Here is a 16,817-nt window from a genome sequence, read left to right as displayed (position 1 = left end):
GGATGGTGTCACTTCATGTCGTGTGAGGCTGGGGAACAGCACTGCTGCCTCAGAAAATAGGTTTGTGACAGTAGGAAGAATCTGTGCTCAGGGTCTTAAGTGTCTTGACTTTGTTCTTTTCCTTTCAGATGCCCAATACATCACTTGCAAGATGCAGAACTGCAGTGAAGCCACTCGCAGCAAACCTTTTCCAGGCTATATTGACCATAACTCCTTGATTGTCCAGGATGATTATGTCTTTGTTCAGGTGCAGAACACCCTCTTCTCTTATTTATTCTACTATTTTATATTGTATCATTCTATATTCTATTATTTTCTCTTCCATTCCTTTGCATGTGTGTGTATGTGTGATAGCTCCCAACTAATTAGACAAGACTGGATCCAAATAATAAAGGCACTGAGTGGATTGTAGCAGTTCCTTACAATGCTAATAGTGTTCCTTTTACCTCTAGTTTCTTGTAAATGTAGGATCATAGAGTTCCTGCCTGGAGCACCCACCATATGTACTAGAGTGCTCTGTGCCACTCCCTGCAATCTCATCAGCACTCTAGGATTACTTCTCTAACCCCCCCCAGCTTGAAGTGATATGTCAGTCTTCTGCTATTGCAAGGGAATAGACCAAAGCTTTTTTGAACATGTGAGGGAAATAGAAAAGGAGGGAGGGAGTCAGGGGAAGAACCAAAGAAGGACTAATCAGGCTTTATTGTTATGCCTCAGTTGTGATTATAGTGAAAAGGCTGAAGATGAGAGGTACTCAGCCAAGCTGTATTCCAGGTGAGAGCTGGTGAATAGATCTGAACTACTGCAGGTTTTATTAGGCTTCCGCCAGTGTCCATTTAATAACAGCTGAAGAGGACAAAAATAACAGCAGAATTGCAGAGAACATGGAGGTGAACTGGAAATCATTAGGACTAAACTGGTCTTCCAGGCAGTTTATATTCTGCCATGCTTGGGGGTGGAGGGAAGAGAGAGGACTGATATTTTAAATTGGGTGAGTTGATTGCTAATTACCTTCAGTTAATGAACTCAGTTATAAACACCAGTCTAAATCATCCACAAATAAATCTGGGACATACGTTCCAGAATAGCTTTTGTGCCCAGTGTGTCTGAGGCATAAATGAAATGTTTATGTGCTAAGGAAAACAGGGTCACGCATCAGTGTTCAGCCATGCTCTCTCATTTCAGAGTGACTATGTTTGTGGCTCGAGTGACACGGGAGTTGGGGAATTTCTCTTCATATGTGAATTGATTCGTTACTTCATCACTGATGCCTTGGTTTTGTGCTCTTCAAGATTGTTAGTCTTCTCTGATCTGACCTCATGTCAATACACACTGTAGGGAAGCCAACCCCTTTGCCTCATCTGACGTCAATACTGGAGAGGTTATCTACCTTTCTGGATAGCCCTTGTATTTTGATGCATTTCTTTTTCCGTCTATAAGCTGTAGTACTGTAGTATAGTGTTCCCAGTGCTGTCAAATTTCAGCTTTGTTCTACCTCTGTGCTAGCTGCACAGTGTAAGGAGGAGCATGTGAGGAGAGGCAGCCTCTTACGATGTTCCCCTTAATGCCCAGTGGGCTTTGCACAACTTTATAGATTCATGTTTGTAATACAGTCTGAGAAGGTATCATGTAATATTTCGATTTGGAAAGCTCCCATTTTAATCCTTAAACTTCTTAGGATTCTTAAACAGAAATAAATATAACAGGTCAAAGAGATAGTACTTGCAAATCATTAATATTTGACAGGTACAGGTATGAAATAATAATATTGTAATCCCTGAAAACAAACTCTGCTTTATTCTAAGTAGTCAGTGAATTCACTGTTGGCTGGTAATTTGAAATGGGATTCTTCAGGTGCTTATATATTGTCTGGATGTACCTGGCTGGCAAGGAACAGTTAAACAGTGGCTGATGCTGGACCCTGCCTTATCCCAGGCACTGTTCTTCAGATGATGCATAGCCCTATAGCAGACAGAAAAGGCTTGGAAGAATAGATGAACACCCTGAGCACCCACCCCTAGCCTTCCTTACCTTCCTTGATCTGCATCTAGCTTTTCTGCAACTAGGGCATTTGGCTTTAAAATAAGTAGGTTCAAAAGCATGAGGATAAGGGAATATGGGTTTATTTCTCCCACTACACTGTATTTTATTTACAAACTCACACTCTCTCATAAACAATGCTTCTGGCCTTCCTTCACCTAACTTTTGCCCAATTCTCTTAAAAAAAATAATAATTGAAGAGTTTTAGAGTAAGAAATGGTTCTTATTATTTAATCTGGTATGAACCTAGTCTCTGTGTATCTTGCATTTTAAAATACTGCAGTGCATTTTAAAACACTTACTACTAAAGAAGAGTCTTGATAAGCCCAGATATCAGGCAATTAAAGCAAAATTCTGCATGGAGAATCCCTTGGAATATTTGTTCTTCAGTATCTTTCATCCAGGGATTTCAATGTACTTTACAAACATTGATTATACTTCAGTAGCACTGGAAGCCAGATAACATTGACAGCTTTTTTTCCTTCTATTTTTTTCACCCCTTAATAGGTGGTAGGAAATGAAACCTCACATTGTTCTAACCCAGTATTTTCAAGGTCTTGCCATCAGTATTTAGGCACTTAAATAAATGGCCAGTTTCACAGAAATACAAATCAGCAGAGCTTCTGCTGCCTTCAAAAGCTGTGAATGCTTAGATACATATGATGATTTATATAGGGCCACACAGGAAGCAAAGCTAGAGGCAGAAATAGAAATCAAGAGTCATGTCTGCCAATCTGCCGATCTAACCCATAGCCTACATGGCAGCTCTGCAGATAGTGAAGAACAGGTTGTTTTGTGGTAAGGCAGGGAAGAGCTGTGGTATCAGCAGTTGACATAATGGCCCAAGTGAAGCCAGGACTTCACTTTCCCCAGACTTTCACCTGAAATTATGGCCTTTGTCTCTCTCTGCAGAAAATGGAATTCCTCTTGCTTTCTTCTTCACTCACCGTCAGTTGGATCAATGTTTATTCATCAGCTGTAATAGTGCTGCAGTTTTAAGCCATTGCCACCAACACTGTGGTATTTCCCTTGACAGCTTTTGCTTGATATTTTCCATGATAATAAAAAAAAAATTTAAAAAATCCTGATGATAACATTCCTGCTTCTCTCGTAGTTGACATCAGGAGGAAGACCACATTATTACGTTTCTTATAGGAGGAATGCATTTGCACAAATGAAGCTGCCAAAGTACTCCTTGCCCAAGGTAGGTTGCTGTTACTGGAATGCTCATATGAACCTATAAATATTTTGATTGTACAGAAATTCTGAAATACAACACAAGTAACTGCAGGATGACATGCAATGAGTGAAAACATCGTTCTTCTTTAACAGAACATTTGCAAGCAAGAAAGGACTGAAAACAAAGTCAGCACTTTGGCTAGTCAAGGACATCAGCATGAAAAGTAGATAGATACCACAGCCCATGTCAATTACCATTTCTTTATGGTTAGTTAATTAAGTTTTGATGGGGACTCTCTTTTCTGCTTTTTTTTTCCCCTTTTTTTGGTTTTAAAATGCCCTTCTCCTGTCCCTGTCCTGTGTGGGTTGCTTTCTGTGCTGTGCCTCATTAGCAGATTTTAATGGGGACTAAGCAAAGAGATGTCTTTGTGTATCTGCTCCATATCTTCCCTAATTAAGAACAATGGTGAATTAGCATTGGAGCTTGAAAGGCTATTGCTGACTTTTGGAGCTGAATTTTTTAAAAGACCTATATAAAATGTTTGCTCCATTTTGAAGAAATCACCATTTTGCAGCTGGGCTCCTCATGGCTTCTTAACAAAGACAGGATTTTTTTTTCTTTTTTAAGGACTTTTCATTCTTGATATAGTCTGGTTTAAATAAAATTTAAGTCCAAAGGTAGGAAATGATCTTGTGGATTCTATGTGAGGTCTAACATCTGGAGACAAATGCATTCCCAGAAAGTAAGCAAGGATTGTCAAAACAAAAAAAAAAGAAAGTGCAAGGTCAGCCTGTTCCTAGAACTTGAAAGTGCACCAGATTTTGTAGGTGGAAATATTCAAAGGAATAATTCGGCTAATATTACAACTGGCTGTCTTGATTCCTCAACTCAACTGACCTGTTTATACTGGATTGAATGGGTGACCTTCATATAACCAGACTGCAGCTCAAACCCAGGCCTTCAATGCCATACCTTACTTACTCTGCTGCTGTACCCTTTGCTCCTGTTTACATCACCTGAAAACTCAGCTTACAGGACATTGAGGACCCTACCAGTGGCTCTGACACAGGAGACCTGTGGTCTACCCCAAATTCTTCAGTCATGTTTAAAGATAGGTTGGTTTGAAATTTCCTGTCCAAGCAGGAAGGAATTATGCTATCAGTTCAGGTCAAATATAAACAGGTGTTATTTAAAGTAGCCCTTAGCAAAGGAGTTGCATTTTTAGCATGGTTATTGTAACATCCAAATCAAAATTGTCATTTACAGCTGATTCAGATCATCTGTAGAGAGACTGCTTGCTTTGAACAGGTTGTCTCCTTTAGCACACACTTATTTTTCCAACTGTTCAACTTCTCAAAGAAATCTCTGGAGAGCCAGGGAAAATGCAGTACAGTTGAATTGCAATGTTTTCTCAGAGAATAGGAATTGGAGCAATACCTTCATGTTATTTGACCCAAAGAGAAAGGCAGATATTTAAGGAGATAAGGTGCTTTGTCACAATCTCGGCATATCTTCAAAGACCGAAGAGCTACATTTGGCTTGGAAGGAGCTACAGTGAAGCTGTGGCTGTCTAGTAGGCTGCTATCAAAGCAGGATAGCTGCTTTTATTAAAAATGCACAAAGTGTTATACTATTCAAGGAATTGAAACAAACAGCTTCTTTTATGCCTAAATTCTCTTTTATCTCCTTCAGCTAAGAAAGAGGGGCCAAATATGGTAAACAGTACTAAGTGACTTCTGGAATTGAAGATGGAAATAGCAAGCTTTTTGTCTCTGCATGTCACTCTTCCTAAACTGGAGGGGTGTGACAGCAGGCAGCTTTGGCAGGTGATACTGCTGCTCAGGCAGGCATGGGCTACAGCAAATCAAAACTAAAATATTCTTGTTGACATTGATAGCCTGGTAGCCAGTTTGATTAAAAGCCTAAATGAACTTGAAACTCTCTCCCATACAAGAAAATACCTGCATATGTGCATACAGGTGGTGTTTTAACTTCATAAATGGTCTATATTGAGACCTGTTAATTTCTGCAGCAATGTTGATCTGTGGGTTGGTACTGCCTATATTCTGTACCACAGCACCACAATGTGGGCTCTGTCACAGACTCTGTAATGTCACTCATGATAATCACCTTAAATGTACACACAGGGTACATTCACTCCATTTTAGACCAATGCACTGGGCAGACATCTGTGAATATGGAAGCAAGCCAAGCAATTTCGCTTTTAAAAAGACCTGTCCTTAACTCGTGCTGGGCTGAATACTGATGGGATGGGTGTGTGTGGTACCTCTGTTTTAAATTCATCATCTTCTTTCAAGCTCAGGATGCACATCCTGATGGAAGAAACAATAACACAAAAAAATCCTTAAATACAGACCTTAAAAAGAGCTGACAGTCCCAGTAATTGACAGGATAAAACAGGCATTACACATCCCTGCTATTTAACTTGCCAGGAAGAAAAGTTATCTGACCAAGTGCAAAAAGGGCAATTGAAGCATATTTAGTAATTCAGAAAGCCCTGGCCTTTAGTCATGTGAGTCGACACCTGATCAAACCCATGCACAGCACCATGCTCTTACTTTTGTCTTTGGAAAGGCGAGAGGGACAGATAGTAGAACTGCATATTAATGTACTTCTGCTGTGTGCTGGAACAGAGGAGGAAAGCTCAGGTTCTCAAAAGACAGATGTGTGGGGAGCCCCTGAAGATGACAGCGACTGAGAATGGTGTCTTGCTTCACTCCTGTCCCCTTCCCTTTCTGCAGGGTGTAGTAGTGGAAGATGCAGTGAAGCTCTTGCTCCATATCAAGATGAAAGCTTTCTTTCTGTATTATTCCTCCCCCCAAAAAAACAACCCCCAATTTTCCCAATGTGGAAACCAAAAAATTCCTGATATTGGTCAAAGGCCTGTTTGATGCCCATATACTGATCCCTTTGTATCAAAGCTTTGCATTGTTACTGCATCTATTGGACAAAGCCATAGTAAGAGGAAAAGTCAATTGATTCCCAAAGGCAAACAGTTGGAACGCTATTTTTTTTTACTTTCTGTGCTATGTATATTATGCCAATTCTGTTGTAATCACTGCTTCTCTAAGCTTAAATTCTTTCAGCTTTACTGGAATCTTCTTTATAATTGCATTTTATAGCATGATCTGATCAAAACTGAGGAAGCATCTAGTGAATAAATTAACTTATTTGCTTCTTAAACATTCATTAAATTGCCTTTAGTTTTTACTGGTGTTGATCAGAATATCTTTTTATCTGTCTCCCCTGGTTATTACAAAACTATTGATTAAAATGTTAAGTTAATGAAACTGTACATTCATCAGATAAAACAAGTTTTACTTATAATCTCTGTCTACATTTAGAGGGGTCTGCCCATGTGTGTATGCACATATGCAAAAATTTAAACTTGAGATTAGAACTGTGCTAGCCACTGTTGCTGTAAGCACATTGGGAACACCTAGCCATGTAAATCTACCAGCAGATTGACTAAGATGACAATCTGAAATAAGGAGCCTCTGACAAACAGCTGCAGCAGTAACTTCTACTAGCACAGCTGGAGCTAAGAGAGGATATCTATTCACAGCCACAATTAGTAGAAGGCAGTGGACTTATATTGCCTTTCTTATTGCCTCAAGATTTAAGCCAATCTGTTCCTCCACAAAACCAACCCATCTTCTGGGATATATTTTTCTCCAGTGCAAAGAAGCAAGTAAATCAAGTGAATATTCATCCATTCCGTACTCATCTCTGGATCTGGATGAACAAACAACTGTTCTGAATCTTAAGTCATGGTGAATCCACTTCCAAATTTATAGATCAGATTTCTTCATTATATTATGTTTCATCTTTATATTACAAGGCTCCATCTGGAAGTAGTAATTCCCCCTTCAAGACCATGAGAAAGTGAATTGTCAAAGGCTATTATTAACAAAAGGAAGTAGCATCAGCTTCCAAAGAGTATATTTTCTGAAAAAGTTCCCAGTTTTGCATGTAGAAAGCCCTGGCTGAGATTCATGGAAGTAGAATAACTTTGGGATATCTGCCCAAAACAGACAGAACAGCTGAATCTTCTGGGAATCACCTGGTGCTAAGAAATCTACATTTCTCTTCCTACCTTCACAGATTTTTGTGGCACCAGAGAACTCAGGGTGCCTGTGCTGGGCAGATAGAGCCTGGGAATTTCATTACAACAATCTCTCTCTTGGTGGCTTGTTCCACTGTGTAATAATTTCTCCAGGCATTGAAAGAGCAAATCAGGTTTAATAGTTTCTGTTTTTTCTTTGATTATGCAATCTTTTAATTGCTTCCTACCTGCTGTAACACACAGTACAAACAGAGTAAAGAAAAGCCACCTCACTCATAAACTAGTGATCTAACTATAATTCTGCTCTTTACATCTAGTGAGGATTAGAGCTGTCTTTCTGTTATAGTTCATGGGGGGCTGTTTAGCACAGTGGTCCAGGGCCTTGACTTCTAGTCCACATTGTCATTAGAAATAATAAATAACAGCAGCACTGGCTGCAGACATTAACCCATTAGATCCTTCTTGTATCAGCTCCCAAGGTTTCTGAATGCTAGGCAAGAAGCAGCTGTTTCAGATGCTGTTTTTTCCTCTTTTTATAGAACTAACCCCACATTTTTAATATCTACAGTCACAATCACAAGTGGAATCACTGAGGTGCCAAAAAACCCCCCAAATAACAAACCACCCACCCACCCCCCAAAGATAGTACTCATTAAAATGGAAGTGTTGGTGGTGGGGGGGGAAGTGCTGCTGTATAACACTGTACTGCCAATAAAAATGTTCAATTAACACCTCATCAGTTAATTACCACTTTGAAAACTGGCAGAAGAGAGCCGGTGTAAAATATTCCTGGATGGAATTATCCACTTACAGGAGTGTTGTCTACAGTTTCCGATTAAAATCCAGCCTAAATATATCCCTTGCGTCTCCACAATTACTTTGGTGTCCTTGGAAATGACGGAGCAGAGCTCCCTCTAGTAACCTTCCTCTCTTTCCTTTCCCCAGGATATGCATGTTATCAGCACAGATGAGAATCAGGTGTTTGCAGCTGTACAAGAGTGGAACCAGAACGACACGTACAACCTGTATATCTCCGACACCCGAGGGGTGTACTTCACCCTGGCCTTGGAAAATGTCAAGAGTAGTCAAGGGCTGGAGGGGAATGTGATGATTGACCTCTATGAGGTATGTCATGACTCCAAACATATCACGCGTATCTTTGGAGCTCACATGATCCCAGTACTGTCTCCTTCTTGCACTTCAGTCTCATAATATGCATGTGAACAGCAGAGCCAAAAAGTGACTAAAAACATAGTTTTACCTTCCTTTTACTTAAGGGCCTCAATGCAATCATGAGTTTCAAGTCCAGGTTTTACACAGGTGTTGAATTTGGGCCCAGCCTAATATTATGAACAGATTCACTGCTGTACTCTCCTGTAGCTTCTCAGGTGAGGAAGAGCTCATGGCTCTTTCGTGCATAGGGAGATATGCATTGGAAAATGTAGTAGAATAGTTCATTCAGTCCCTAAGAGGAGCTCATTAAATTTTTCAGCCAAAATCCTGCTGACCCACATTGGTCCAGCCTATGACTCTGAAAGATCCCAACACTTGAATGGCAACATTCTCCAATTTTTGTTGCATTTCTGACAGTCTAATCTCTTGGTTTAGAAGTAAGGAGAGACAGCAGTTTTCAGCTATGTTTGTCACCTTCCTCAGCTTGGACTATTCTGGGAACTGAAGTGATTTTAGATACGCCCTCCTGAGCTATCCCATGGTCATGGAAACTCTCCTACCTCATTTTGATGTCGCTTTTACTCCTGAGCCTTTTTCTGACAAGTACATTCTGCCTAAACTCACCTGTAAAAAGGCCAATTTGCATTGTCTTTTATGACAACTGATCCTAAGAATAGGACTTTTAATGTGCCCTTGTACTTCTCTTGCTCTGCTGCCTGTTCTACTTCTGGAGACAGCACTCAGCTAAGTAGAAATTCAGTCCTCAGCTGCTGTTTCGAGGGACAGCTTCTCTTTTCAGGTCTCCTCCAGGGGATTTTCTGACCATTTAGGATAAAGGCCATGAACTAGATCCGAGTTCATCTGAAAATGAAGATGCTTCATGTGTTTCCCCATCACCATCTGAATATTAGCTCTGCTGTGTAGTTTGCCTTCAGCTGCCCTTTACTTGGAAACCACCTTGAATTGTCCAGAGAGCCCAAGTGTTGTACCTAAATGCAGATGAACTGCGGGAGGATGGGCACAGGCATTTCAGTCATTTGGAAATTTTTACTATTATTCTCTCGGCAGTGCTGGCAGCCCATGGAAAAACTGTTGCCTCTTATTGCTGTCAGCTCAAGAAGCAGTTTCACTGCATTATGTAAGGGTGTCCTGCATCCCAGGGGGAAAGAACAGCCTTTGTTTTGTTTTACTAGGCTGACACCACACAGTAACCTGGATTGAAATTGATGGAATCAGACTTGTAGCGTCATATCTGCTGATTATCTAGATACAAAGAATATTGGCTGACACTAAACCTGGCACAGACCTTCCTTTCAATTTGATGTTCTAGCTGGAAGGGAACAGAAAGCCATCTAGCATGATTCTCCCTGTAGGGTTGTTGCAAATGATGAATGCTCTGGGGGTAAGTGGAGATGAAGACGAGAGAAGAAAAAAATCCATAGATAAATTAAAAGGAAGTGGAGAGATTACAAAATGAGTCCCTCTGTGGTGACAGTGGTATATTTAGAAAAGGAAGATGGAGAAGATGCCAGAGAAAGACCTGTTTAATGTGCACGTATCTGTATGCATGTTTGTCAGGTGTTAGAAGTAAATTCTTCTGGTTGCACTGTAGTGAATGTGTTTGTGTGTGTAATTTCCTAAACTGATTCTACATCAAGGATAAATCTGCTCAATGCTGCTCAACGGGGAATTGCATTGGACATGAAGAGAAAAAAGGTTCTTTCATGGTGCCTCATCATGTTCTCTCTTCTATTCTCCTGCAAGTCATCAGGAGCCTTTCACTCAGAGGTTGTTATTTCAGTGTGTGGGCTCTGCTGCTGCTGGACCTTGTAGAGGATGAGGAGACCACTCCTGGAGGGACACTATTCCAGCTTCCACATGGGGTATGAGAATAGCTCTTCTCTCCACCATCTTCCTCAGTAACACACTGGACTCAGCATTCAGTGGGTGTGCAGTCACAAAAGGGCTGTCCTAGAGACCATCTCCTAGAGCAAGGAAAGAGCAAGAATCACTGGCCATTGGGTCTGAGTGCCCTTTCTAGTTCCTGCACCTCCCCAGTGATGTGGTATGGCTCTGCTTGGCTCTGTAGTTGGACAGGTCTACAGCAAGACAAGCCTGCCTGTGGGAATCCATGGCTGAAGTGATAACAGACTGTGAGGAGATGTGTCTATAACTATGGTATATAAGCCTATCACTCTGGGACTTGTATTTTTTAGCAGTGTGCATCTTGGATGGGAAGTATATGTTTGATGTATCGAGTTGGTGATGGGGAGTGAAGAATGTGTTTTGAGTTATGTGTTTGAGAGTCTTGTATGAATCTTTCTAAAACTGTAGACAACATTTGTATCTGCACACAATGCATTCAGGGTGGTGAAGGTTGTCTACAATGCCTGTGTGGGAGCTGATGGAGTGCTTTTCTCTCTGACCACTGGTGGTCATGCACTTACTTGCATGAGTGTCTCTCTTACGGTTGTATGAACAGCAGAGATGAACAGATCATTGTGTGTGTCAAGGTTGTGTATATGCAGTAGGTGTATCTCTTCCTACTGAGAGCACACAAACATGTATAGTGTGTGCGGTCTTTTTTTAAGCTAAAGCTGTCCAAGACTGACAGTATAACTTACACTTTGCTTTCCTGGGAAAGGATTCTGAGTCCCAGCCCATGACTAGAATCATAAAAAGAAAAATTCACAGGATTTCAGAACACATTTATCACCTGATATATAAAACGCTCTTTAATCATTTATGGCCAGCATTTCACAGGGACTATATAATACAACTATTTCAGGACAACAACAAAGAAAAGTACAAATGGAGCTATAGGCTCTGGCCTCTGGTAGTAAAGGCAAAACTATGTTATTTTTCCAGGCCTGTCTATTCATGCAATATCACTGGGAGACAGAGTACCCTTGTCTTTTCAGGGTGCCTTTCTACTACAACAAAAAAAATCCTGAATACTTAGTTGAGTGGGACTACACAGTCCAGCTAAGAAATTGAAAATATTATCTTTTTATGCTTATATTAACAATGAATTAGTTAACTACTTAATTTAAAGCCCATTATAGCAAGTCATGTCTAAGTTTTTACATAACCTCAAATGAAATTCAGTGCCATTTCTGCAATAGCAGAAAACTGCTATTCAGGATGACTAAGTACACCAATGTACTGTACCTATGCACTGTACGTTAGTAGTCCCACAGTATGTGACTAAAAGTGCTGTAAGGTCATACTCACTGGAAGCTGTAGCATCCAAATTCAGCCACATAATTAAATCAGTTGAGCTGGAACAAACTTTGAATCTGTTGTGTAACCATTTACCACGTGATGCCATTTAAGTTATAATCTCTATGAAAAAAAAAGTCTTGATGAATGATTCTGTGTACTAGCTCTACATCAGAAGAAGAGACGTGGTGGATGACTGAACAGACTTGCTGGAAACCAAAAAGTTTCTCACTTTCCCCGCTCTCCAGATTTCACTTCCCTTTTTATTGCAGCACTCAGATTGCAGAATGACAGCCTAACAAATTCATTCGCAAGGTGAAGCAACTATTGGGCTATTGATTTTCAGTGTGCTGAGAAGATGGGAACATTCTGCAGTGTGAGTTGTGGTTTGAGGTTGACTTTTTTCCTCCCCACTAAGACACTTTTGGGCTTGGTTCCAATATGAGTCTGTTAGCATCACATTTTCCAAAATCCTCCTTCAGGTCTATGGAGTAAAGCTACTGGGTAAAACACCAGGAAAAAAAAAACCAAAAAGGATTAATATCTCATTTCTAGCTCTATAACTAGCATTCTGAGTGGCCTTGCTTGAATCACCGGTGATTTGGTTTCCTCAAAATATAAAAAGGTAATAAAAAAAGTAATAAAAATACCTCTGTGCCCCAAGTTATCCTGTTGAAACACTGATAATTATGAAATGCATTGGAATCCTTAGATGAAATGTCTTAGGCAGGCTGTATGAGAATAGAAGCACTGAACTGCAAGTTTGTGTGTGTTGCCATTTTCTTTGCAAGGCCAGAATTGCTGCTGTTTCCTGCTACTGCAGTGCAAGAGACAAATAATTGCCCTGTACATATTTCATCTTTCAGGGGGAAGGATGTCTACACAGTTGAGAGGTTGTCACTTTACAAATAATGCTATTGACATCTTACCATGTTCTCATGATGATTCTGAAATATAAGCTCTCTTTTCTATTTGTCACCTTTCCACCTGTGATGGTCTTATCTTGTCCTCAGCACCTCAATTTGCCTTCCTTTGATATTACTTGGCAATTCTTGCCGTATCATTTACCACATTGACACAGCCACCAGGTCCCTGTTGGGTTTGACAGGGCAAGAGAGACACATGCACAGAACCTGCATCGGCTTGATCTATTTTTCAGCCATGTCAATTTTTCCTAGGTAGCAGGGATAAAGGGAATGTTCTTGGCTAACAAGAAGATTGACAACCAAGTGAAAACTTTCATCACCTACAATAAAGGGAGAGACTGGAGTTTGTTGCAGGCTCCGGACACTGATCTGAGAGGAAACCCCGTTCACTGTCTCCTAGTAAGTACCTGGGGGCTACTTGCGGGGTGGTAACATCGCAGAACAATCTTTTTCTACCAGGTAACCAAAGAAGGAGCAGGCAGCTCCTCCCTCTGTGCAATGTATGTCATGGAGGGAATATGGCTTATTAAAAGTGCAGTACATCAGCTTGGGCGGCCAGGTGATATTGCAAGAGCTGGCATTGTAATTTTTGCTTAATTTAATTTCTGGAACTTAAGGAAGCATCGTAGATCAGCTTCCTTCTGCACAACTGATGGTCTCCCCTTGAACAGTAGGTGAAGCTGGACGCCGTTTCTGCGCAGTTGGTTCTCTGGACACTAGATGGGAGGAGTGAGCTATTGTAGCTTAGGAATTTTCAGGACCTGATTAAGTTGAGACAGGCTCGGAGGAAAGGAGGGCTCTTATTTCTTTCAGGCCGCTCTGTTGGCAGTATTAAATTTCTCTTTGATCTCAGAAGTGAGAATCGACACATTCATCCAAATATATGTATAGCTATGTGTTGGGTGTATAATGTATCTATGTTTGTACTTACTGATATAGATCAACATTTAGATAAGTCTTTAATCATCATTATAGGTAAACAGTTTCCAAGAGTGAAAGTGAAATATAAGCAGTGTGAATAGAATTGGAGGTCTCTGTCAAATTAAAAAGTTTAGACTGATCTCGACATATTTTTCAGGCAATATAATCTAAACACAGTAGTGGGGTAATAGTCATAGCCCTAGCCTTTGGGATTCTCAATAGCTTTATATTACACAAATTCTAACATGACTCCAGGCAGAATCAGGGGCATTATTTAGACTGCACTTCCTCCTGCTGTCCTGTACCTGCATGTTGTTTTCCATCAGAAAAAAAAAAAAAAAAAAAAAATCCTCATTTTGAGGCTGTAAGGTTGTTAGAATCTGAAACAGTGTTATATTTTGTGCATTGTGGTAAGTAGCTGAATGCTACACTAATCTCTTAACTGAACCCTATGCATTATTACAAGAGCAAAGAATAAATAACTTGATATTTGAAGCTGTTCAAAGAATTGATTTTTTGATTAAGCCAAAATGCAAGCCTATCATTTTTCATCCAGTTTGGAAAAAATGAATAGGGAGGACTGGGGGTCAAACAGAAGAGTTATTTCAGAGCATGACTAAATTTGTTTGGGTTTGTTTTCTTCTTCCAGGTTTTTAAAAATTGTAACTAAGGGCATTTTTAAATTAAAACTTTTTATGAGATGAAAACTGAAAAGATGACATTCAGAAAACTTTGTAGACGTAAAATAATTGAATTTTTTGGAAGGGGCTATGTGTAGAAGTGTATGTGTTTCAAATAGATTGTAATCTAATTTTCACTCAAGTGAACATATTTGGTAAAAAAAACACCTTGGCTTTTTCAAATTATGACCAATTTTATCAGAAACCCAAGATTTTTATTATATGATAAGATAGTGTAATATTTTAGGGGGCTGGCAAGACAGAAGAAATAAAAACCATGCAGGCAAGTAAAATAATCAAAGTAAACTTTATTCTTTTTCCATAAATTTGAAATTTGAGTTCTGAGAAAAGGTCTTTCTTGGTATTGTGCACCGATCAAGAGAGATCTGACTTGCCATTGTGGTTATAAATGAGCCAGAGGTACTACTCTGTGGGGTCCTTATGAAACCGTCGTTTGCAGGAACTGTGTATTTTATATACAAGGGTATGCTGTCCCTGCAGTTATCCACGATATAGTGGAAGTGGTCGTATGGCTCCGTATAAACCAGGCCTGGATGGTTCTTATGGATAGAGGGGATTATGGCTCCCTTAAGCCTTACCATCTGTACTGTATCTGCTACTATACTCATTGGCACCTGAGAACACAATTCATTTCATTTAAAATTAGACCACATATGCCTGGAAAAGCTGGAATTCCCTTGAGGGTGGTAACTTGAACAAGGGGTCATGAGTGTGGACACTTGTAGGTGCATAGTGAGAACTGACCCAGAGAAGCTCTTCGTTCTCTGTGGATTGCATTTACATCCTTGTAGCTCCACTATGCACAAACCTCTACTTAAATACTGGTTTGTTTTTATTTTGCTCTCTGTGTACTTGCTCTGAGAATTGCTTCCACCTGTGCAAGCTTGATGTAGGCTTGTCATCCTGTTTGCACTGGGAAGCAGCCACTTCTTAAATGCTCTGTCATTTGGGCTGGGATAGGCATCTCAGATCTGTGGGCATCTGTAGAAATTGGTCCATGACTTCAGGGTGGTAAGGGACAAATCCTCAGTGGACTTAAACCATGTAGCTCAGTCTTTGCTCTTCCAGAAAGAGAACAAAAAGGAACTTAGTCCTTCCCTGTGATAAAGCCAGAGGAATGTTCAGCTATGTTTATTATCCTGTTCTTTAACATCAGGAAAAACAGTCAAGAGGCCTCTTTCATTGTCTGTCTGAGCACCCCTTCATGCTTAGGTTGTCACAAGCTAGTGGAACGGTAGCAGAGGGATCATCAGCTGAGCATGCAGGGTCTCAGGTAGTCAACTTGGAAATTTGCAAGAAAGCAAATAGATGAAATCTGAACTAAACTGACTTGTTATGTCTTTTACAGGAGCAGGCAGTCTGCCTGCAAGAGAAAGGGAGGATAGCAATACAGAAAATGCATCAAAACCACAGAGTAAAACAACAATCCTGCAAGACAGAGACAAGCTATTTGAAAATCTGATTTGAGTTTCACACTTAATGGTGGGGGAAGATGAAGGCAGAATATAGAATGCAAGAATTCAAGAAATGGTAGAGAAGAGACCGCAGAAGTTGGGAGTGGTAGGGAAATTTTTGAAGCAAAAGCACTGGAAATGTGTGTGCCTGGAAATAAGTCAGGGATCCTGAAATAAGGACATTCTGCTGAGGGAAAATGTGGAGAAAAGGAATTCTCTCCTGCTCTGAGGCAATTCTGTTCCCTGTCAATGTGACATAGCTGTAGTATTTAAACAGTTCACAAATTCCACTCACCTCTTTAGTCACACTCCGTCTACCCCTGCATCACCACTTTTTTTTACCTCCTTACATCAGCTTCTCCTTTTCCTTCTACGTATTACTGTTCCTGGCATGATTCTCCTTTTCCTTACAGCATAACTAAGTGAATTCTTAAATAGTCCATTGTACATCTAGCTTAGCTTCCATCCTTAGTCCACAGCAGATACTAATGCTTTCACACTGCTGCTTTTTGGCATAATTGTCTCTAGCAATAGCTCAGGAGAGGAGACAGCAATGACATATGTTCTAGTTTGTTGGCAGAATGGGGTCTGCCCTTTCCCAGAGTGACAGGATGGTCCCCAGTCTGCAAGTGCAATGCTGTGTTCTCTGTGCATCTGGTCTTTAAACCTAAACTAAAGAAGAATTAATGCAGGAATAAGTACATAACAGCTAAATTGGCAGCTAAGGAGGTTAAGAGGGAATCTGGTTGAAACACAAGGTGAGCCAGACGGAACCATCCCTCTACTGACAGTACGCTCGAGGTGTTTTTTTCAAAGCAGCTCAAAGAATTTATTTGCATTTTTTGTGAGATGGCTCCAAATAATGAGGATGGAGGAAAGCAATGAAATTCCATCTAATCCCAAGGTTTTGTTTTTCTTGTTTATACCACTTGTTTTCTAAGCTGAATACACTTAATCTTCATAAAATAGCTGCCAAGGTGTTATATCCCAAAGATGCAGGTTTTGTTTGATACTTATCTTGTGCTATGAAGTGTTTAACTGAGGAGTAATTTTATCTTGCAAGTTGTATCTAGGAGACTTAATCAATTAGCTTTCAAGGATGGTCTTGTGGTT

The 16,817-nt window shown here is 40.2% G+C and overlaps 1 protein-coding gene across 1 annotated transcript in view; it reads left to right on the top strand.

The window, feature by feature from the left end:
• Positions 1 to 16,817, top strand: part of LOC141946071 (VPS10 domain-containing receptor SorCS1-like) — a 296,692-nt gene that overhangs the window by 220,103 nt on the left and 59,772 nt on the right. The window contains exons 7-10 of the mRNA XM_074875239.1: positions 129 to 247; positions 3,155 to 3,244; positions 8,253 to 8,432; positions 12,881 to 13,027. Of these exons, the coding sequence (XP_074731340.1) occupies positions 129 to 247; positions 3,155 to 3,244; positions 8,253 to 8,432; positions 12,881 to 13,027 (536 nt within the window). The remainder of the gene's footprint in view (positions 1 to 128; positions 248 to 3,154; positions 3,245 to 8,252; positions 8,433 to 12,880; positions 13,028 to 16,817) is intronic.

Source organism: Strix uralensis, chromosome 7 (assembly GCF_047716275.1).
Source record: "Strix uralensis isolate ZFMK-TIS-50842 chromosome 7, bStrUra1, whole genome shotgun sequence".
NCBI classification, from domain to species: Eukaryota; Metazoa; Chordata; class Aves; order Strigiformes; family Strigidae; genus Strix; species Strix uralensis.
The sequence above is the reverse complement of the archived record's forward strand: the minus strand, read 5'-3'. Positions and strand labels throughout refer to the sequence as shown.